Genomic DNA, 23,443 nt, shown 5'->3' with positions numbered 1-23,443 from the left:
CATGGGACTCTCAAGAGTCTCCTCCAGCACCAGAATTCAAAAGCATCCATTCTTCAGCGATCAGCCTTCTTTATGGTCCAGCTCTCACTTCCATACATCACTACTGGGAAAACCATAGCTTTAACTATATGGACCTAAACTAACTAAACTCCATGGACAAAGACAACAGCTCCTGTATAGTTGTAGAGAATGATACATGTTTTGTTGCAACTGGGACAGATGAAGGCGCCCCGTTGTGCTGCTACAGATTCACCATGGCATTTCTCTCTGCACTCCTCTAGGCCTGGCCGATTTATATTTCCAACTCCTGAGCCCCTCTGGTACCAGTGTCCAGCACGCCGAGGGAGAAACAAGCTGCAGTTGAGTGCTGGAGGCAGAGGGACTCGGGAGCGGTATCAGTTTCACCAGCGATAAACCCGAGTGAAACCACCATCGGGATCTGCCTCTCATACTGGCAGAGGGAGAAACAAGTTGTGTACATTTTGTTCCTCCTTCACGTCCTTAAACTGCTTGGCTGAAGAGCGCGCCACTGCCCTCGCTTCAGCCAAGCAGATTTACGGAGCCCCCAACCCGCCGCTAGTTGTCATCCTGCCCCCCAGCTGAGCCTCGCCAGTCCCCCTCACCTGTCAAGGCAGTGGCATATGCTGTTTTGGTTGCCACCACTGCCTTGGCACAGGCGGGGGGAGGCGTGAGTGGGCTACCTCTTCCTCCCAGGATGGAGAGGCAGCCCACTTGCCCCCCCCCTGCCATGTCAAGGCAGTGGGTGAGTTAGACATGCGAACGCAGCATTCACGTGCCTGCCTCACATGCCACTGCTTTGACACTGGCTCCTTTCCAACATCATAATATACCTCCATATTAGGGTGTTTAGCTGGTGGTATATTACAATGTTCAAAAGCAGTTATGGCCCAGCCCTACACTCCTCCCAGCGGTCATTCTTCCTCTGGTCACTGCTATAGATAAACAACTTGACCACCTGTCTCCAAGCACTGCGGTCATCTGCAAGGGATTCCCACAAGGTGGGGTTGATGTTGTCAGCATTTATGTCATGTTTGCAGACATTTTTGTAACACAGAGTTGGTCTGCCAATGGGCCTGGTGCCTGAAGCCAGCTTCCCCTGGAGAGCATGTCCTTGGGGGTCCTGCCAGCTGTGCCAATACCCACATAACTGATCACATGACATGGCACACACACACCATTTCCCTCAACTTGGGGGGGGGCAGCCCCCTTAAACATTTTATTGGGGGAGCGAAGGGACCTCGGCCCCATGGCTCCGATGGGTCCTGCCATCTTCCATTCTGTGGACATGACCAAGTCAGTGTAGATGTTGCTGAGATGGGGGAGTGAACAGGCTGGGAATGTGGGCTTGGGAGAGCACATCTTTGTTTGAAAAACTGTCCTGCCATGAGATACCCAAAATCTTCCTGACTCAGTGCATGCACAAGGCATTGAAGTGTTAATAATAATAATAATAATAATAATAATAATAATAATAATAATAAATTTTATTTATATCCCGCCCTCCCCAGCCAAAGCCGGGCTCAGGGCGGCTAACAACAATCAAATAATCAGTCAAATAATCACACAATCTAAAAATATTTCATTATAAAAATTAATTAAATCAAATTGATGGCAACCAATTAAGCAGAATTCTGTGCAGGTTGCCAGAGGAGGGAGTCAGGCTGCGCCCTGACCAAAGGCCTGGCGGAACAACTCTGTCTTGCAGGCCCTGCGGAAAGATGTCAGGTCCCGCAGGGCCCTAGTCTCTTGTGACAGAGCATTCCACCAGTTTGGAGCTGCAGCCGAGAAGGCCCTGGCTCTAGTTGAGGCCAGCCTAACCTCTCTGAGGCCTGGGACCTTGAGGATGTTATTATTTGCAGACCGTAGGTTTCTCTGTGGGGCATACCAGGAGAGGCGGTCCCGTAGGTACGAGGGTCCTAGGCCGTATAGGGCTTTAAAGGTTAAAACCAGCACCTTAAACCTGATCCTGTACTCCACCGGGAGCCAGTGCAGCTGGTATAATACCGGATGAATGTGCTCTCGCAGCGAAGACCCCATAAGGAGTCTCGCCGCGGCATTCTGCACCCGCTGGAGTTTCTGGGTCAGTCTCAAGGGCAGCCCCACGTAGAGCGAGTTACAATAATCCAGTCTGGAGGTGACCGTCGCATGGATCACAGTGGCTAGGTCAGGACGAGAGAGATAAGGGGCCAACTGCTTAGCTTGGCGGAGATGAAAAAATGCCGCCTTTGTTATAGCTGTAATCTGCGACTCCATAGAGAGGGAGGTATCGAAGATTACACCCAAACTCTTAACGGCCGGTGCTGGCACTAATTGCACCCCCGCAAGAGATGGGAGTTGCCCCCTCGATCCCATATCGTCCCGCCCCAGCCAGAGGACCTCTGTCTTCGAAGGATTTAACTTCAACCGGCTCCCACGTAACCATCCAGCCACAGCTTCCAGACATCTGGTCAGTGTGTCTGGGGCCGAGTCAGGATGGCCATCCATCAACAGATAGAGTTGGGTGTCATCAGCATACTGATGGCAACCCAGCCCAAAACTCCGGACAAGCTGGGCGAGGGGGCGCATAAAGATGTTAAAAAGCATCGGGGAGAGAATTGCACCCTGAGGCACTCCACACACCAAGGAGTGGCGTGATGACAATTCCCCCCCAAGCGCCACCCTCTGTCCCCGACCAGAGAGAAACGAGCGCAGCCATTGAAGGACTGTGCCCTGGATCCCCACGTCGGCAAGGCGGTGGTCCAGGAGTTCGTGATCGACCATGTCAAAGGCTGCTGACAGATCTAGAAGAATCAGCAGCCCTGACCCGCCTCGATCCAGCTGCCTGCGGAGATCATCTGTTAGGGCGACCAGAGCCGTCTCGGTCCCATGACCAGCGCGGAAGCCGGACTGGAATGGGTCCAGAGCAGATGTTTCATCCAGAAACCTACCAAGCTGTTCAGCAACCGCTCTCTCAATCACCTTACCCAGGAATAGAAGATTCGAGACCGGGGAGTAATTGGATAGATCTGAGGGATCTAATGATGTTTTCTTTAAGAGCGGACGCACCACCGCCTCCTTCAGTTCCCCTGGGAATATCCCGGTGCCAAGGGACAAATTGATGATATCCCCCAGGGGGCCCCGCACCTCGTCTGGACACGCTCTAATCAGCCATGACGGGCACGGGTCAAGAGGACAGGTGGTGGGCTTTCCAGCTTGGAGGAATCTGTCCACATCGGCTGGAGATATCCGGTCAAAGTGGTCCAATACTGGACCCGAGGACAGTCGAGGGGCCTCCAGTTCCTTTATTGTATCCAAATTGGCAGGGAGGTCATGGCGGAGCAACAGGACCTTCTCCGCAAAAAAGCTCGCAAATGCCTCACAGCTGTGTGTCAGATAGTGTTACTCCTGATGATTGTAAGTTGCCCATGACTCACTTCTATCACATTCTCCCGTACCCTTTTGGAGAGGTGGGCTATTGCTGTAGCTGCCTTGCCAATACACTGGTCCAGCTCAGCACTGATGAAGAGGTTGCTAATGGAGAGGAACCCAGTTCAACAAAATTATCTACCACCTCAGATGTGGAGTGCTGGTGCTGTCTTGACCTAAGTTACTGTAAGGCTGATGGCAAGACCAAATTCCCTGCAGGCTTGGGCAAAACAGTTGATGGGTCTCTGTAGAGCTGCCTCTGTGTGTGCTGTCAAGGCTGTGTCATCTGTAAACAATATCTCTCAGATAAGAACGTGGCACACTTTAGTCTTGGCATGGAACTGTGCTAGGTTGAACAGAACCCTGTTGTTCCTTGAATGGTGTACACACCATTTTCAGTCAAGCTGAAGGCATAGGACGTCAACAGCGACAATAATATGGCAAAAAGAGTTGGGGTGAGAACACAGCCCTGTTTCATAGCATTTTTTATAGGGAGGGCATCTGAGGTTGAGCTGTCATATTGGACAGTGCTACGCATGCTCTTGTGGAAGGACACAATCCTCTTGTGAAGCTTAGGTGGGCAACCTATCTTGTTGAGCAGTGTGACGAGTCCTTTTCAGCTGATGAGATCAAAGGCCTTCATCAGATCTATGAAGGCAATATGTGAAAGGGTGTCTCTGCTCTTGGCATTTCTCCTGCAGCTGACACAGTGAGAAGATCAGGTCAACTGTTGACCTCTGAGCTCTAAAACCGTATTGTGACACAGGATAGACCCTGTCAGCGAGTGACTGTGATTTGTTGAGAACTACATGGGTTGTACAGCCATGATGGTCACCTTCGTTCTTGCAGAGGGTCATGATGCTTTAGTAGCGCATGTCTTGTGCCATGGGACCTTATTCCCAACACTGTGGCGGTGTGTGATGAGGGAGGATTTAAAAGTAGCTTTCTGTTGGGATTCTGTCCTGTCCTGGGACTTTACTGCATGCCTGAGATTTGATGGCATTCTTCAGCTCCTTGAGAGTGGGGGAGCACCTTGCTCTTCCAAGACAGGATACTGTCGACTGCTGTGTCAGAGACCATGTTTCCCTGCAAGGACAGTTATTGGTAGTGCTCTGCCCATTGCTTCATCTGCTTGCTGCAGTCTGTGATGAATCTCTCCAGACATGGTTTTCAGCAGTGCAGTGTTTTGGACAATTGGTCCAAAGGCTTTTTTCACTGTACATTTTGCAAGTGTTGCCGGTGTTAGCAGCAAGTTGAATGCTCAGACACAGCTTTAGCCAGTAGCCAGCACATTGTCTGGCAATCTGCTGGGCATCACTCCTTCCCTTTCTCACTGTAGCAAGTATCTTTTCATAGTGCGCAAACTTGGAGTTGACAAAAGCCTAACACCTTTGTAGCAATAGCAGGCTCCATGTCCTTTATACAGTACTGGCCTTTTGGAGCTATGGAGGTAAGGCTCTGCTTGTGCTGAGGGACACCTCACACCTGGCATGCCACAGCTGGCGTGTCAAGGAGCCTTGCACCCACGCTCCATGAACTTGTGGCCTCTTGGCAAGTAGGCAGGGTTTTCCCCCTGACCTTTTGTCCTTTCATATGATCTGTTTACTAGGCAGAACACTTGGCTAAAGCATAACAAGGAACACATAAGTACGATGGTTTTAAAGTAATGATAAGTTTGGATACAACTTAAAAGAATAAAGAATACAGAATAAAGGATAAATAGGGCCAAAACGGAGTATCCGGAGTACTCCGAAACAGGGCCCTGTCCTGGTCACCACTACTGAGTCGTACATCTGATTCACACTCCGGATACTCCGTTTTGGCCCTATTTATCCTTTATTCTGTATTCTTTATCCTGATTTTTTATATATATGGACTCTTTTTGACTGCCATTGAGACTTGTATAAAACAATTGTTGTGCACTGGTATTTCATGTACCTTTGTACCATATCACTGTATATTTGAAACTACATTATTTCTGTACTTAAACGTTGTATCCAAACTTATTACTTTAAAACCATCGTACTTACATGTTATATTTAAATTTACTACTAGCTTCAAACTGTTATTCCTAGCAGAATATACACGTTTTTCATTTCAACTCTTGAGTAGGAATTATTCCTCAAATTGAAAGTTGTGGCCAGAGTTCTTGGTATATCTTTTTCAGTGCATTTCCAACAAGAACTCCAATTTCTTTAACAAGGAACACAGACACAATCCACTTTCACAACGCCTATGGGAAACACCTGCTAATGCTCAGAATGTGTTTAGATGGAATATATTAAAGTTCAGAGTGGTTTTACTACCTCTTTTTCCAATAAAAAGAGGCTCCACAAGGCTGGCTTTTCAGCTTGCTCCTGCACAGCTCACTTGCATCCAACCTTTTGTCGCACCAAGCCCACAGGTAAGGATAGCATCAAAGCAAGCCAATTAGTGTATATCAAAGCAAGTAAATATAAACACATATGAGCTCATTGCTACAACAACTACCAATTAACGGAATTATATTGACTACCAAGATGGCATTAGAAAAGCTTCTGGAACAGTTCACCTTTGGTTCAACACACTTGTGATCCTCTAAGACCTTATGGAAGAACTGTTGAGCAAGCCTGCAGTATATCACAATGCAGAAATCAATACAGACCATTCCAGCCATACTAATCCTGACTCAGACTGGCAGTAAATCTCCATGCTCTAAAGCAAACAAAACAAAAACCGTTATTTGATATTACTAAAGAATTTTAGACAAGCAATCCGATGGCTTGCAACCTGTGTGGAGGAGGAAGGACTTCCGTCCCCCAGAAGCTCAGCCATCAAATTATATATACTGTTTTAAATGTTTCATGCAAATGGGGCCCTATTATTTTGTGGAAACTGAAAATTTGTTAAGGGGGAATAATTGAGGGTGTCAAAATACGGACATTATCAGGTTTTGAAATTTCATCTTTATTATCTACAGAACAGTGACATTTGAACTGCATGCTGGAACATGCCAGTGGATAGAGAGAGAGGGATAGGAAGGAAGGAAGGAAGGAAGATAAAGTTCCTAAAGGTAAGAGTTGTGGGCTCTACTTTACTGGAGGTATTTAAGCAAAGGCATCAGGATGGCCAGCTGTCAGGGATGCTGTAGTTGCATCCTGCACTGCAAAGCCTACATTGAGCAGGGAGGTTTGTCTTGAGAACCTCCATGCTGGAGAACAGCAACAATTGACAAAAGATAGACATAATACAGTGGTACCTTGGTTTTCAAATGCCTTGGTAGTTAAACGCCTTGGTTCCCAAATGCCGAACCCGGAATTGTTCTGGTTTTCGAATGTTTTTCGGAAGTCGAGCATCCGGTGTGGCTGTCAGCTATTGTTTCTGGGGCGCCTGCACCAGTCAGAAGCTGCGCCTTGGTATTCAAACATTTCAGAAGTCAAACGGACTTCCGGAACAGATTAAGTTTGGCACTTTTGTTTTTGTTATTTATTTTGCGTTTTTGTTTTTGAGGCTTTTTCCATTAATTTGTGTTTTGTGTAGAACCCAGTTCAGCTACTGATTGATTGATTGATTGATTGACTGCGGAAATGGATAAAAGCCCCACATCCAAACAATGAATATCACCAATGTAGGTAAGAAAAAAACCCTAATTTTAAGTTTTATCATCTACAATACTGTCTTATTTAATTTATAGTATATTACATTGATTATTGCTTTCATTTTATGGATCAATGGTCTCATTAGATAGTAAAATTCATGTTAAATTGCTGTTTTAGGGGTTGTTTTTAAAAGTCTGGAACGGATTAATCCATTTTGCATTACTTTCTATGGGAAAGTGCGCCTTGGTTTGGAACACTTTGGTTTTGGAATGGACTTCTGGAATGGATTAAGTCTGAGAATCAAGGTAGAAACAGGAAGAAACACTATGGATGGAATAATTGCCACACACAGAAAGGAGAGTTTGAATGCTTCATCTGTAGGTGCAGAAATCATTCAACGTGTCATTATGAATGGAAGTCATTAAAACTGCAGCTGCCATACAAAGGATTGGTATTTGGACTGGAGCGTAATTGAAATTTGTAAGAGTTTGGAACGCAGGAACGTCATCAAACCATTAATTCTAGTATGCGGGGGGCCACCTAATTGTATAATTTGGCATCTCAATGATTAGTATTGTTAATTGTATTATAATTTGGCATTGTAATGAGGCTATTACTGGATTGTTGTAATTGAAAACTAATAAAAATTATTTTCAAAGTTTTAGTAAAATTCTACCTCTCCAAGGCAGCTAACAATATACAATGCATCATGTACACTATAACAAAATGCAGTGGTACTTTGGGTTAAGTACTTAATTCGTTCCAGAGGTCTGTTCTTAACCTTAACTGTTCTTAACTTTAGCTAATGGGGCCTCCTGTTGCTGCCGCACAATTTCTGTTCTCGCCCTGAAGCAAAGTTCTTAACCTGAGGTACTATTTCTGGGTTAGTGGAGTATGTAACCTGAAGCGTATGTAACCTGAAGCATATGTAACCAGAGGTACCACTGTAAGCCAGTTAAAAGGCAAAGTGGGAGATAAAACACCATACTAAATTAACCAAATCAGTTTTTAAATGCTCACTGCAGTCCTAGGCACATTTTCATGGGAGTAAGGTCCACTGAAACCAATGTGACTTACTTTTGAGTAGATATGCATGATTCTAATAGGCAATGAAAAATATTTAAATAGAAGGATGACTCAACCTCCTCCTTTTCCTCTGTGTGTGATAAAACTTGGAATTTTGACTGAAGGGCAATTAATATTTTGTTTTGCGTAGGGTGAATTAAAAATAAAGACCCAGGATGCTATTGTGAACAGCATGTTGTGTTAGGACCAGAGAGACCCAAGTTCAAATTCTGATGGAGCCTTCATGAAACTCAGTGACCGCTATCTCCCAGCCTAGCCGACCTCATAGGGTTGTAAATGGGGTCTGGAGGGGAGTCAGAACAAGGTGTGATGTCCGAAGCTCCTGGGACTAAGAGTGGGTTAAAGCAAATGTAATCAATGTGTTCAGTGATTCAGCAAAGGAAACACAGCCCAGAATAACTAAAGAGATAGTACAAGAATACTTGGCTAGTTTAGATGTATTCAAGTCTCCAGGGCCAGATGAACTGCATCCAAGAGTATTAAAAGAACTGGCAGATGTGATCTCAGAACCACTGGCAGTCATCTTTGAGAATTCCTGGAGAACAGGCGAAGTCCCGGAAGACTGGAGGAGGGCAAATGTTGTCCCTATTTTCAAAAAGGGGAAAAGAGAGGACCCAAATAATTACCGCCCAGTCAGTCTGACATCAATACCAGGGAAGATTCTGGAGCAGATAATTAAGCAAACAGTCTGTGAGCACCTAGAAAGGAATGCTGTGATCACCAATAGTCAGCATGGATTTCTGAAAAATAAGTCATGTCAGACTAACCTGATCTCGTTTTTTGACAGAATTACAAGCCTGGTAGATGAAGGGAACTCAGTGGATATAGCCTACCTTGATTTCAGTAAGGCATTTGACAAGGTGCCCCATGATATTCTTGTAAAGAAGCTGGTAAAATGCGGTCTTGACTATGCTACCACTCAGTGGATTTGTAACTGGCTGACTGACCGAACCCAAAGGGTGCTCATCAATGGTTCCTCTTCATCCTGGAGAAGAGTGACTAGTGGGGTGCCACAGGGTTCTGTCTTGGGCCCGGTCTTATTCAACATCTTTATCAACAACTTGGATGATGGACTCAAGGGCATCCTGATCAAATTTGCAGATGACACCAAACTGGGAGGGGTGGCTAACACCCCAGAGGACAGGATCACACTTCAAAACGACCTTGACAGATTAGAAAACTGGGCCAAAACAAACAAGATGAATTTTAACAGGGAGAAATGTAAAGTATTGCACTTGGGCAAAAAAAATGAGAGGCACAAATACAAGATGGGTGACACCTGGCTTGAGAGCAGTACATGTGAAAAGGATCTAGGAGTCTTGGTTGACCACAAACTTGACATGAGCCAACAGTGTGACGCGGCAGCTAAAAAAGCCAATGCAATTCTGGGCCTCATCAATAGGAGTATAGCATCTAGATCAAGGGAAGTAATAGTGCCACTGTATTCTGCTCTGGTCAGACCTCACCTGGAGTACTGTGTCCAGTTCTGGGCACCACAATTCAAGAAGGACACTGACAAACTGGAACGTGTCCAGAGGAGGGCAACCAAAATGGTCAAAGGCCTGGAAACGATGCCTTATGAGGAATGGCTAGGGGGGGTTGGGCAAGTTTAGCCTGGAGAAGAGGAGGTTAAGGGGTGATATGATAGCCATGTTCAAATATATAAAAGGATGTCAGAAAGGTTGTCTTCTGCTGCTCCAGAGAAGTGGACACGGAGCAATGGATCCAAACTACAAGAAAGAAGATTCCACCTAAACATTAGGAAGAACTTCCTGACAGTAAGAGCTGTTCACAGTGGAATTTGCTGCCAAGGAGTGTGGTGGAGTCTCCTACTTTGGAGGTCTTTAAGCAGAGGCTTGACAACCATATGTCAGGAGTGCTCTGATGGTGTTTCCTGCTTGGCAGGGGGTTGGACTCGATGGCCCTTGTGGTCTCTTCCAACTCTATGATTCTATGATTCAGTGTATTCAAGAAACTATACAGGAATTGATAATCGTATGGCGGGGGGGGGGGCTGAGGGTGCGAAGCAGAAGAAAGGAAACAGCCTAATTGCTCGCAAGTGTCGGCGCAGGAAGAGAGGCGACTTCGCTAGAAAGCCACAATTCCACAGGTAGCAGCAGACCCCCCAGGGCGGAGTTGCGGGGCCAGAAGGGAAGCTGCCTCTCTTGAAGGCCGGGGCGCCGAGGAGAGGAGTTGCGGCTCGCCTCCTCCGCCTCCTTCGCGGCGACTTGGCCTCCAAGTGCCTCTCCTGCCCTCGAGAAACGCGCTCTCCTGGCGACCGGGAAGCGAGCCGCTCCGGCCCTGCTGCGGGGCGGGCTCTCGGCGCCGCGCAGAGCGAAAGTGAAAGCGGCGGCGGCGCGCTGGGCTGGGCTGGGCTTTGCGCGCTTCGCCCTCCTTGTCGCCCCCTCGGACCATCCCGGGCGGGCAGAGCCTCTCGCCGCGCGATGCACCGGGCAAGGCAGGACGAGGTGGAGGTAGGCAGGCGTCGCCCTGCGCGGCCCCCGATGGAGGGAGGGAGGGAGGGAGAAGAGACACCCCCGAGCTGGGGCAGAGGAGCCGCCCGCCCTTCGCAGCCCGCAAGGCAGGCATGAAGAAGCAGCCATCCTCTGGTCGTGTCCCGAGGCTCCACTTAGCTGCGGGCAGAGGACGACGGACCTCGGTTTCAAACTCTGGCGCGGGCGGGGGACCCAGAACTATCCTCCTTCTTAAACTGTCATGCTGGCAAGGTCTATACGTATTTTAAGGTGTCAGTCTTCTCGTGACGGTACTGCATCTGTTCTCCATTTTTGTGCTACCACCATGAATGATAAAATGTGCCAGTTGCTTCCTTACATTTCCAACATAGGTCACTTTTATCATGTGTCATTAAGTATTGGAATTGTTTGGAATAAAAACCTTTTTGGGAGAATATTCATTTTTATCACTGAGATTCTCTCCATTAATAATAATTGCATTCTGCCCCACATATCTAGAATATATATGTTTCAAAAATGAGAGAGAGAGAGAGAGAGAAAACATCAAGTAATACTGAGGAAAATCCTAGTTGTGATCCGGAATCGCCATTCAAATAGCGTGCTAGAGAAGACTTGTTTAATTTGACACCGAGCAAACCTCCCAAAAAGGTAGTTTGTGGACAATATGTGGCTAGCTATCTGAACCCCAGTTTTACATGGGCTGGAGATGAAAATATCTCTCAGCCTATGTGTTTGATCTGTGGCGGGAAGCTTTCAGATTCCAATGTTGCCCCAAACAAGATGAAAAGATATCAGTTGTCAAACCATAGAAATCTGGCAAACAATAATGTTCAATATTTTGAAATGCTTTTGGAACAGCAGAAATGCCAACGTTCATGTTTCTAAACATGGTTAAAAGTATCAGTTAAGATGCAAATCTTGCGAGATGGCGGAATTGAAGGCTCAACAAACAAAATCACACATAATAGTTTCCTCTCTTGCTTCCACTTCTGCTTCTGGGCTTCTTTGTTCCACAGACTCTCCCTGCTCACTAAACCCTGTTGCCCCTTCAGTTTTGGATACCTCCTCCTCCCAGTCTTCTCCCTCTGACCACTCATCATTTTCCCACCACTACTCCCCAGGCTCTCAGCTGATGCCTCCCACAATTCCTCTGTGTCCAGCCAGTCCATGACATCAAGTAAAAGAAGAGCAAGGTGCTACATAGCAAAAGTTTAGTATTTGAGGCCTTGACTAAATACAGCCTCCAAAGCAGAAATTTGCTTGTGCTCCAGGTTATAATTACCAGTATATGTAATTCCTTGGAGGTTGGGGGAATAGCTGTGTTACTGTCACCACAAAAATAGCAAAGGTTGTTGTGGCACCTTAAAGACTTATATTGTGATGTAAGTGTTCATGGGACAGAGCTCACTTTATTAAAAGTGTTGTCTTAATCAGAATCTAGAACAGTACAAAACTTTAAGAAATACAGGTCTAAATCACAAATTACAGCTACTTCCCTTCTCCATATTGTCAGTACTCAGTTGAAAAGTTTACACCCATCTCCATGGTGCAGCAGCCGCCTCTGCTTGTCATTATTGATTGTCAATAAGCCATAATTAAAACTCATTTCAAAAGATGATTTCTGGTATGAAAGCTGAGTCACAAACTTTATGTGCCAGTTCAGACAGCATGCCTAACCATAGTTAAACTTCATTAATCCAGGTGCTCTTGGAGGAAACTGATTTTCTAGATCCATTTCAGTCTGGGTTTAGGCCCAGTTTTCACAGAGAAACTGCTTTGGTCACCCTATATGATGACCTCTGTCGAGAGAGAGACAAGGGAAACGTGTCCCTGTTAATTCTCCTTGACCTTTCAGTGGCTTTCAATACCATCGACCATGGTATCCTTCTAGAGCGGCTGTCTGAACTAGGGGTAGGTGGCACTGCTTTGCGGTGGTTCCAGTCCTACTTAGATGGTCATTCCCAGATGGTGTTGCTTGGGGAATGCTTTCCAGCTCTGTGGAAACTTCAATGCGGGGTTCTGCAGGGCTCAGTCCTATCCCCCATGTTGTTTAACATCTACATGAAATTGCTGGGTGGGGTTATCCAGAGGTTTGGAGTATGTTGTCAGCAGTATGCGGATGACACTCACCTCTACTTCTCCTTTACATCTGCAGGTGAGGCAGTGGAAGTGCTGGACTAGTAACTTGCCTCGGTAATGAACTGGATGAGAGGCAACAAACTGAAGCTCAATCCAGATCAGACTGTGGCACTGTTAGTGGGTGGTTCCCTAGACTAGATGGCTGGGAGGTTGCCTGCTCTTGATGGGGTTACACTTGCTGGATCCAAGAATTGAAAGGGACTGAGGCATACAGCCTAACACCACCTTGCAACCTTAAGCTGTCTAAGCCAGAGGTTGGCAACCTAAGGCTCATGGGCTGCTTCCGGCCCATGAGCTTCCTGGAACCGGCCCATGGCCGTTCCGTGGATCGGCATGGGGGTTCTGTGCTCTCCCCCCCCCCGCGACGCCATTTTTTTTCTTGCAGTGGGGACTGACTTCCCGGTCGGTAGAGTGCTGGAAATAGTGTGCGCATGGGTTCTCCTCTGTCCTGGAGGTGTGCCGGAAATAGCTTGAGCGCACGCATGGGTGCGCATGCTCCGACCCACTGAGAGATCTGCCGGTGAGTGGACTGGCCTGGCCTCAAAAAACATTGCTGACCCCTGGTCTAAGCTAAGGTTACCAGATTTTTTTCAATGAATCTGGGAACACTTTTCAACTTCCTACTAAATAGATGCATTTTGTCAGGGGACTGATTTGTAAATCGGGGGACTGTCCCCGGCAAATGGGGACGTCTAATAACCTTAGTCTAAGCCAATGTGTGAACACCTTTGCATAAAGACATCCTTGCCCTGTCAGTGTCCCCTTCACCGCTGTCTAAGGCAGTGCGAGTACACCCTGAGTCAGACCGTGAGTCAATCACTGACTGGCAGCAGCTCTCCAGGGTCTCAGGCCCTGGTGATGCCGAAGATGGACCTAGAGACCCTGTGCCTTCAGCACGTGTGCTACAGCCCTCCAAGCAGCCTGGAGGAAGTAATGCATCCCCCCCTGCTCAGATTATTGTTGTATTGAGGACAGGTCTGCGTGTTTCCCAAACACAGATTAGGCAGTTGGTGGTAAAATAAGAGAGAAGGCATTCAACCCCTTCCCACATCTATCATTTCTCCCCTCTTCCCAGGCACCTGCCTACCCCCTTCCAAATAGTGATTATTTTTGTCTTTGAATAAGGAGATCCTGCTAAGGGAACAATATCTAGGGTGGTGGGAGAGAAGCTGTGAGCAGGAGAGGATTAGCCATCCTCCTCCTTGCTGATTCTGCTCTGTGAGTGCTCCTCCGTTAATATTATAAGGTTAGGAATCACATCTTTGCCTCATAACAAGTAGGCCTGCCCTCAAAAATTTAAAATTGCAATGTATTTGCAACACAAGCACATGATTTCAGGGACAGGAGAGAAATGGCAAAACCTCTGCTTTCACTATGTTATAAGAAAAAATGGCTCTTTTTCCCTTATGGGGTACCCAAGAGCCCATATAGAGTCCTTAAGTGGGTGCCTTATTGGTAGGAGAAAATAACAAAGGCCAACCAGAGTATATTGAGAAGCAAAGCAGTTAGTAAGCTTGATCTTTATTAAACTGTTGGAACAGGCTCCCCCGCTCATCCCACACAGGAAGGAGGAGGAATCCAGAACGATGGTGTGTAAGTCCTTATATAGACTTTCGAAATTGCCCACTCTGTAGCTCAAGACCACCCCAAAAAACATCATACATACATCACAGAAGGAAGCGGTCTCCTGCAGAAATACATCAACAGGAGGCGGTCTACAGCAGAAATCCTGTCTGCCAGGATACCTGACAATGGTCACTGATTGCTTTACCTGGGTAGCCTGGCCATTCTTTTGTGATGGTAAATGCTTTTTAATTCCTGTATCCAGGTCACAGGCTCACCCTATTCATACACAAATACACCCTTAAGACAGGTAAGCAAAAGACAATGGAGAGGCTTTCTCATTTCTTCCTCCTTGCAGAGAAATATTTGAGGTCAATTTGGGAGAGTCAAAATGGTTTGGGAGAGTCAAAATGACTTCAGGACTGCTCTCCTGTACTATTTCAGACACGTGGCTTATATACTTATGTATGTGTTTGCCTTGTACATTTATGAATGTTTATTTTATATTTGGGACCTTAGAATTCTTATAACAACTACCAGCATTACCAACCAGTTTTTAAGCAATAGTGCTGGGAAAACAGTCACCAATAAAAACTTTTCAGTCACTTTAGCTTTTTCTTGCTGTGCAGCTGACTGAGGGGTGCTGATCATATAACTTTGAAAGCTCATGTGTTAGCAACAAGAAATTATGAATGTTTGGAATGCAAAACTACTGTTTGACCATGTTTATCAGCTGTATAGAGTTGTTAACAGAGAAATCTGAGGGCTCCCTTGGACAAAAAACAAGGACACCAGCCAGGCATACCAGAGCAAACAGCAGCCTTTATTGAAGACTGTTGCCACAGGACTCCCACCTGCCACCAGGTGAAACAAGATGGAAGCCCCAAACAAAAGAGAACCCAAACTTTTACATCCCCCCCCAACTACATCACTAATACATCATGGTTACATCATGAAAGGGGAGGTCTGGTGGCAGTAATCTGAGCATCCTGGACCCTGCCCAATTCCTCCCCTTGCCCTCCACCACACACCCATCAAGTGAAGCAAAAGAGATATTTACATTTCCCTGTTTCCCAACCAAGTTAATCACACCCTTTTTTCTTCATCTGGGTTTGTTATTTCTGGAATGGCCACCTGTCTGGCACTCAGGTATCAGGATGCCAGGAATTATCACTCAGGAAGAGGCAGTGGCGGAGCTTCATGCTCCGAGGGCGGGGTGTGCCACCTACGTGGGGGGGGGGTGCCCAGCGCAGGCAGGGGGGGCAGCCGCAATGGCACCCTGGCGATCGCGCTGCTGGGGGCGGTACGCTCTCCCCGCACTCCTCTTCCTCTGCCAGTGAGCAGAGGGGCTGCTGAATAGCTGAGCTCACATGTCTATATGAATTTCTGAAGTTTTCCCACGGAGATAGTACATAGATACATTTGTCAGTGAATTGTTACGTTTGGTATTGTGCAGCAGAGGCCCTTCGAATAGATAGGAAGAAACTGTGATGAAGTGTTTTGTTGGGACAAATCACAAAAGTCACAAAAGTGATTATGCTGATTTTGGCAGTGGGCTGCATGTGCATGATATCTGCTGGAGGCCCCCGCCCCCCACAAATTCCTGCCACAGAGTGTTCAGCTGTTCAAATACCTACAAGCAGAAAAGGTCGGCTCACTGGCTTCTTTCACACACAATGCTAAATGGCAGCCATGGAGAATCCATTATTTGGAAGCAAGGCTGTTATAGAAAAATGGGGATTGGCTTTTACAGTGCAGCTTTCCCTTTAAGGGACCAAGTATCCCCTAAGTTCATTATCAGTCGAGAAGATAGTATGGAGAGAGGAACCAATTGAAAGCAAGGAAGACTTTTCAGAGTCACCCCACCCCGATTGCTTGGAGGTGAGGACCCAGAACAAAGATGTGTAACAGCTTTTAAAGGCTTCAGAAATTGCCCAAAGACTACCAAAAAGCATTATACAGGCATCACAGAAAGAGGCGGTCTACAACAGAAATTTGAATGTATGGCTTGTCTCCTGTCTGTCAAGATATCAGAGAAAGTTTACTGATTGCCTTTTCCTGGCCAGTCTGGGCCATTCCTTTGAAACAGTGAATATCTTTACTCCAGAATCCATTTTCACAGATTATGCATAGATATCTGCTCTTTTGACAAGTCTGCTTGGATAGTTATCAATACTCGTTACACATTTCACAGAGGAGAGGCTCAGGATTTCCTGCTTTGTGACTAGAGTCTCAAGGCTGCCTAGGGGTCAGACGTGGCTGCTGCATTGCTCTCTGTACTATTTTAGCACAGGTCTTACTAGTGATGTAGAAAAATTGGGGCTTGGCTTTTGCTGCCCTTTTGCTCTGAGTCCCCTAAGTCCATGATCGGTCAGGGAAGAATGGATGGAGGCAGAATCCAGTGAAAGCAAGGCAGATCTTTATTTTTCTGTTGCGATAGAGTCCCCACCCCCCTTTCAAGGAGGTGAGAGACCAAGAACAAGCGCGCAGGAACCTTTAAAGACTTTAGACATTGCCCAACAAAGATCACCCTAAAAGCATCATACATACATCACAGAAATCTGAGTGTTTAGCTTCTCTCCTGTTTGCTGGGATATCTGATAATGTTTCACTGATTGTATTACCTGGGCAGCAGCCTGACCATTCTTCTGAGATGGTAAATACTTTAGTTCTTGAATCCAGGTCACAGGCCCACCCTATTCATACACAGATATGCCCTTGACAGGATTTGTAAGGGAAAATAACTACTGGGAAAGGTTTCTCCAATATATTTCCTTCCTCAGCGGATATATTTGGGGTAATTAAAATTCAAGATAAGCTTCATGATTGCTCTCCTGTACTGTTTCAGACATATGTGTTTACCTTGTGCATTTATGAACATTTATTTTATATTTGATACCTTAGTGTTCTTATAACACTGGTGAAAGGTATATTTCATCAAGAAATTGGTTGATTCATAGAGAAATAAGGCTAAGTGAAAATATCCACTGTAAATAGACACATCTGGATACTTTGTTACCATATAACTGAGTTATGTTGCATAGGCCAAGGCCATTTGCAGAAGGGTTCCTATTGTATTACCTGTAGTTACATGCAGGGAGTTGGCTGTTTTCTGGACACGTATATGTTTAGATGCACCTATTCCTGTGATTTTATAATGGCATGGCATTAAGTTCTCTAACAAGGCAAAGGTGCCTCAAATGCAGCCACCACTCCTTGGTGGCGTGTGAGAGGCTGGAATGTGGCAGCTGGGTGTCCTGCATGCTGACAAAAACAATCTAAATCATTCACCAAGGAAAGCTGAATTTCTGCTGCCTTCACAGTACCAGGACTGGCAATACCCAGGCTAATCTCTAATCTTGCATGGGCAAATATCTCAAATGCAAATGGCTTGCCCAGGGGTCAGCAACCTTTTTCAGCCGTGGGCTGTCCACCGTCCCTCAGACCAAGTGGTGGGCCGGACTATATTTTGGGAAAAAAATTGAACGAATTCCTATGGTCCACAAATAACCCAGAGATGCATTTTAAATAAAAGCACACATTCTACTCATGCAAAAACGTGCTGATTCTTTGACTGTCTGCTGGCTGGATTGAGAAGGCGATTGGGCCACATCCGGCCCCTGGGCCTTAGGTTGCCTACCCCTGGGCTACCCCATGGCTTCCACCTCCAGACCTTTGGTTTCATTAGAAACAGAAACCTCTGGCATGAGCAAAAGAGCCATCAGCACAGCAGGTGTTTAAGTGCAGTGAACGTATCTGCAGAAGAGGAATAGAGTCTCAGCATGACATCCCTCCCTACGCAATATAGTGTGGTCTGCCACATGTTCTATTTCTAAGAGCTTCAGCACACTGTGAGCAATTTTCCTCTGCTGTTGCATGAGGATGGTGTCATGGAGACTCTTGAGGTCATGTTTATCTTGTGCAAACTGAAGGCATGGGGGCAAAGGTAGGAGGAGTATCCCTTGTGCAATGCTGATGCAATCTCAAACAAAGTTGCCCTCGCTTGCCAGCAGGGCTGCCTGCCTAGTGATAAGGTTCGCCTGGTGCCTTCGTTATATATCTTCAGGTGCCAAGCGAAAATATTTATCTTTAACCAGGCATTCATCTTATTAACATTCTAGGGCCTTTTAAATGTGTTTGTGGGAGCAGGGTTATTGGCTTGTTTTTGTTTTGTTATTTATTTTGTATTGTCATTTTGTATTTTTATTTGTGAACCGCGCTGTGATACTCAGATGAAGGGTGGCAAGCCGTCTGTTAGGGTGTGTGTGAGTGTATCTGTCTACTATCAGGTTTCCAGTACAGCAGTGGAGCCCCAAGGGGGGCAGGGCGTAGAGGGCACCCGCCTGCGTGCCACAGTTCAGGGTAGGAGAGGGGCAGGGAAGCTGCTGCCCACTCTCTCCCTGCTCTCTGCCACTGGGTCAGGCCTGACTCATAGAATAGAATAGAATCATAGAGTTGGAAGAGACCACAAGGGCCATCGAGTCCAACCCCCTGCCAAGCAGGAAACACCATCAGAGCACTCCTGACATATGGTTGTCAAGCCTCTGCTTAAAGACCTCCAAAGTAGGAGACTCCACCACACTCCTTGGCAGCAAATTCCACTGTCGAACAGCTCTTACTGTCAGGAAGTTCTTCCTAATGTTTAGGTGGAATCTTCTTTCTTGTAGTTTGGCTCCATTGCTCCGTGTCCGCTTCTCTGGAGCAGCAGAAAACAACCTTTCTCCCTCCTCTATGTGACATCCTTTTATATATTTGAACATGGCTATCATATCACCCCTTAACCTCCTCTTCTCCAGGCTAAACATGCCCAGCTCCCTTAGCCGTTCCTCATAAGGCATCGTTTCCAGGCCTTTGACCATTTTGGTTGCCCTCCTCTGGACACGTTCCAGTTTGTCAGTGTCCTTCTTGAACTGTGGTGCCCAGAACTGGACACAGTACTCCAGGTGTGGTCTGACCAGAGCAGAATACAGTGGCACTATTACTTCCCTTGATCTAGATGCTATACTCCTATTGATGCAGCCCAGAATTGCATTGGCTTTTTTAGCTGCCGCGTCACACTGTTGGCTCATGTCAAGTTTGTGGTCAACCAACACTCCTAGATCCTTTTCACATGTACTGCTCTCAAGCCAGGTGTCACCCATCTTGTATTTAGGCCTCTCATTTTTTTTGCCCAAGTGCAATACTTTACATTTCTCCCTGTTAAAATTCATATTGTTTGTTTTGGCCCAGTTCTCTAATCTGTCAAGGTTGTTTTGAAGTGTGATCCTGTCCTCTGGGGTGTTAGCCACCCCTCCCAGTTTGGTGTCATCTGCAAATTTGATCAGGATGCCCTTGAGTCCATCATCCAAGTCGTTGATAAAGATGTTAAATAAGACCGGGCCCAAGACAGAACCCTGTGGCACCCCACTAGTCACTCTTCTCCAGGATGAAGAGGAACCATTGATGAGCACCCTTTGGGTTCGGTCAGTCAGCCAGTTACAAATCCACTGAGTGGTAGCATAGTCAAGACCGCATTTTACCAGCGTCTTTACAAGAATATCGTGGGGCACCTTGTCAAATGCCTTGCTGAAATCAAGGTAGGCTACATCCACTGCATTCCCTTCATCTACCAGGCTTGTAATTCTGTCAAAAAACGAGATCAGGTTAGTCTGACATTGTTTCCTTTATCGGAGAAGACTGAGGCAAAGAAGGCATTGAGGAGTTCAGCCCTTTCTGTGTCCCCTGTTTGCATTTCACCATCTTCTCCTCTGAGTGACCCAACTGTTTCTTTGTTCTTCCTTTTGCTACGGACATACCCATAAAAGCCTTTTTTGTTGCTTTTAACCTCTCTAGCAAGCCTGAGTTCATTCTGTGCTTTAGCTTTTTTGACTTTGTGTCTACACGTGCTGGCTATTTGTTTGAATTCCTCTTTGGTGGTTTCCCCCCTTTTCCATTTTTTGTACACATCCTTTTTTAATCTTAACTCAGTTAAAAGTTCTTTAGATAGCCACCCTGGCTTCTTTAGGCACCTTCCATGTTTCCGTCTCATTGGTATTGCCTGACGTTGTGCTTTTACTATCTCCCTCTTAACAAACTCCCAGCCATCATGAACTCCCTTTCCTTTTAGTATTACTGTCCATGGGATCTCACCCAGCACTTCCCTAAGTTTTATGAAGTCAGCTTTCTTAAAGTCAAGAAATTGAGTCCTAGTATGCTTGGCTGCTCCTTTCCGCTGTATAGTAAACTTCAGAAGAGCATGATCACTCGCGCCTAATGATCCTTCCACTTCTACCCCACTAACCAGGTCATCAACATTGGTTAGGACCAGATCTAAAATGGCTGTTCCTCTTGTTGCTTCTCCCACTTTCTGGACAATGAAGTTGTCTGCAAGGCCAGTGAGGAATCTGTTTGACCTTATGCTCTTGGCTGAGTTTGACATCCAACAAATATCCGGGTAATTGAAGTCCCCCATTACTACTATCTCCCTTCCTTTTGCATGCTTGGCCATCTGTTCCAGGAAGGCATCATCTATGTCCTCCGTTTGGCTTGGGGATCTATAGTAAACTCCCACAATGAGGTCACTGTTATTCTTCTCTCCCTTAATTTTGACCCAAATGCTCTCACTTTGGCTTTGAGGTTCTAAATCTTGGATCTCTTCACAGGTATACACATCCCTGACATATAACGCCACTCCTCCTCCTTTCTTGTCTGGTCTGTTTCTCTGAAATAGATTGTATCCCCCCATTATTACCGTATTTTTCGCTCTATAACACGCACCTGACCATAACACGCACATCGTTTTTAGAGGAGGAAAACAAGGGAAAAAACATTCTGAATGAAACAGTGGATGTATCATTTTTGTGCTTCATGCTGTGGCCACAGACATGTGATCTGATGGTGAATTTGGGCTGACCCAATGCAAAGATCCTGAGGATCCATGTGGATCCATGCTTTATAACCACATTTTTGCACCATTGCAGCCCCAGACAACAGTGGGTGCGTGATTTGGGGGGGGCAGGCTGTAGCCATGGACATGCTATGTTCTCTGGTGGTGAATTTGGGGGTGACCCAATGCAAAGATCCTGAGGATCCATGTGGATCCATGTTTTTTAACCACATTTTTGCACCATTGCAGCCCCAGGCAACAGTGGGTGCATGATTTTTGGGGGGCAGGCTGTAGCCATGGACATGCTATGTGCTCTGATGGTGAATTTGGGGTGACCCAGTGCAAAAATCCTGAGGATCCATGTGGATCCATGCTTTTTAACCACATTTTAAGTGGGGAGGGAAGGAAAAACACAGAAGGGCTAAGAATGCAGGAGTGGGGTATAACGGGAGGGAGGAAAGGAAGGCAAAAGTTTTCCCCACACACCCACCCAAGCCAGCCAGCTCTCTCTCTCTCTCTCTCTCTCTCTCTCTCTCTCTCTCTCTCTCTCTCCCACCTGCATGTTTTCAGCAGCACCGGAGCACAGAGAGGAAGGAACGACACTCTGCTTTCCCCTCTGCTTGCCTGGAGGGGAGGGGCTTTCCCTGCTCTTTGTTCCGTTTCAGCAAACACAGCAACGAAACAGAGGAGGGTGGGCAGTAAGACCCTGAGGCAGAATGCAGGAAAGCAGCAACTTCCTCTTTTCAGGTTTCCCTTCTCCGTGAAGCGCAATTTGATTTTTGCCTGATTTTTTCGGCTCCAGGGACCACACATTCGCTCAATAACACGCACAGACATTTCCCCTTCCTTTTTAGGAGAAAAAATCTGCGTGTTTTAGAGAGAAAAATACGGTACATTCCAATCGTGGGACTTATCCCACCAGGTTTCAGTGATGCCTATTATGTCATATTTAGTTTGCTGTGGCATGACTTCTACCTCCCGCCCCTCGAATTCCCGCCCCTCTCTGTGTGGTGAGAGTAAGGACCTGTGGAACACGGGATGTATTTTCATGTTGTTGGGCAACCTGAGCTTGAACGCCACGGGGTTTATCTGTTGTATAACTTCAAATGGCCCCAGTCGTCTGGGCTGCAACTTCTTGCACCCTCCCTTAAAGGGTAACCCTTGAGTGGACAGCCACACGCGATCCCCCACCCTTATGGTTTCCCCTTCCCTTCGGTGTTTATCTGCTTGCTTCTTGTAATTGGCCTTGGCCCTTTCTAGGTTCATCTTGAGCTGTTGATGTAACGCTTCCATTTCTTCCACAAACTGTTCAGCTGCAGGCACACTCCAGCTCTGTTCCTCATTACCCGGGAATGCCCTGGGATGACACCCATAATTGGCCAAGAATGGTCTCATACCAGTGGACACATGTTCAGCATTATTGTACGCAAATTCTGCTAGCGCTAGTTTCTCTACCCAATCATTCTGCCTCTCACTAACGTAGCAGCGTAAGTATTGCTGGAGTACACTATTTGCCCTCTCCGCTTGCCCATTGGTTTCTGGGTGTCTCGCTGTCGAGAAGCTGACCTCGACTTGCAGTAGGCTCATGAGCCTCCTCCAGAACCGGGAAGTAAATTGTTTTCCGCGGTCAGATAAAACCCTCAAGGGGGCGCCATGCAGCCTGAAAATGTGTTCTACAAACAACCGTGCCGTTTCTTCCGCCGTCACCGCATGTGAGCAGGCGATAAAATGGCACATTTTGGTTAGCAAGTCGACTACTACCATCACTGCTGTTTTTCCCCTCGATTTGGGCAAATCCGTCATGAAATCAATTGACACCACCTCCCAGGGTTTGTTTGGTGTGGGTAAGGGTTCCAGCAAACCCGCTGGCACCGTGCGTTCCCCTTTGGCCCTCTGGCAGCGGTCACACCCTCTTACATATTCGCGTACATCTTCCCTCACCCATGGCCACCAAAATTGTCGGGTCACCAGCATCATGGTTTTGTGTTGCCCAAAGTGCCCCGCTGTGGGGGTGTCGTGTAGTTGTTTGAGTACCCTTCTTCTTAAAGCCTCCCCCGGTACGTACATCGCCCCCCTGTAGTACAACACCCCTTCCTTCTCTTCGAACCCCTCTGGTGCTCCCCTCCCATCTTGGAGTTCCCTGATTTTTGTTCGTGCGAATTCATCGTCTCTAGTGAGTCCTGGCAGTTCTCTCGTGCCCACTAGAGCTCCCCCCCACACCCATCGGTCCTCAGGTATGACGTGTCGGGTCTCCGTCAGCCCCTCTCCTTCGAAGTACTCTGGTTTCCGCGAGAGAGCGTCTGCTCTCACGT

General features: G+C 46.7%; 1 protein-coding gene across 4 annotated transcripts in view; it reads left to right on the top strand.

The window, feature by feature from the left end:
• SHFL (shiftless antiviral inhibitor of ribosomal frameshifting) overlaps positions 1–23,443 on the top strand; it is a 42,271-nt gene that overhangs the window by 549 nt on the left and 18,279 nt on the right. For 3 of the 4 annotated variants that reach the window (XR_014003587.1, XR_014003588.1, XM_081177456.1), the window contains exon 1: positions 10,449–10,564. Coding sequence is in view for 1 of the 4 variants with exons in the window: in XM_081177456.1 (XP_081033582.1) it covers positions 10,535–10,564 (30 nt within the window). In the remaining 3 variants the exon portion in view is untranslated. Of the gene's footprint in view, positions 1–6,385; positions 6,479–6,945; positions 7,038–10,448; positions 10,565–23,443 lie in introns of those variants that run through there. The other variant, XR_014003586.1, reaches the window with a different exon arrangement.

The sequence above is a fragment of the Podarcis bocagei genome (assembly GCF_964188305.1).
Source record: "Podarcis bocagei genome assembly, chromosome: 17".
In the NCBI taxonomy this organism is placed as follows: Eukaryota; Metazoa; Chordata; class Lepidosauria; order Squamata; family Lacertidae; genus Podarcis; species Podarcis bocagei.
Note: the sequence above shows the minus strand (reverse complement) of the source record. Positions and strands in the feature narration are given on the sequence as shown.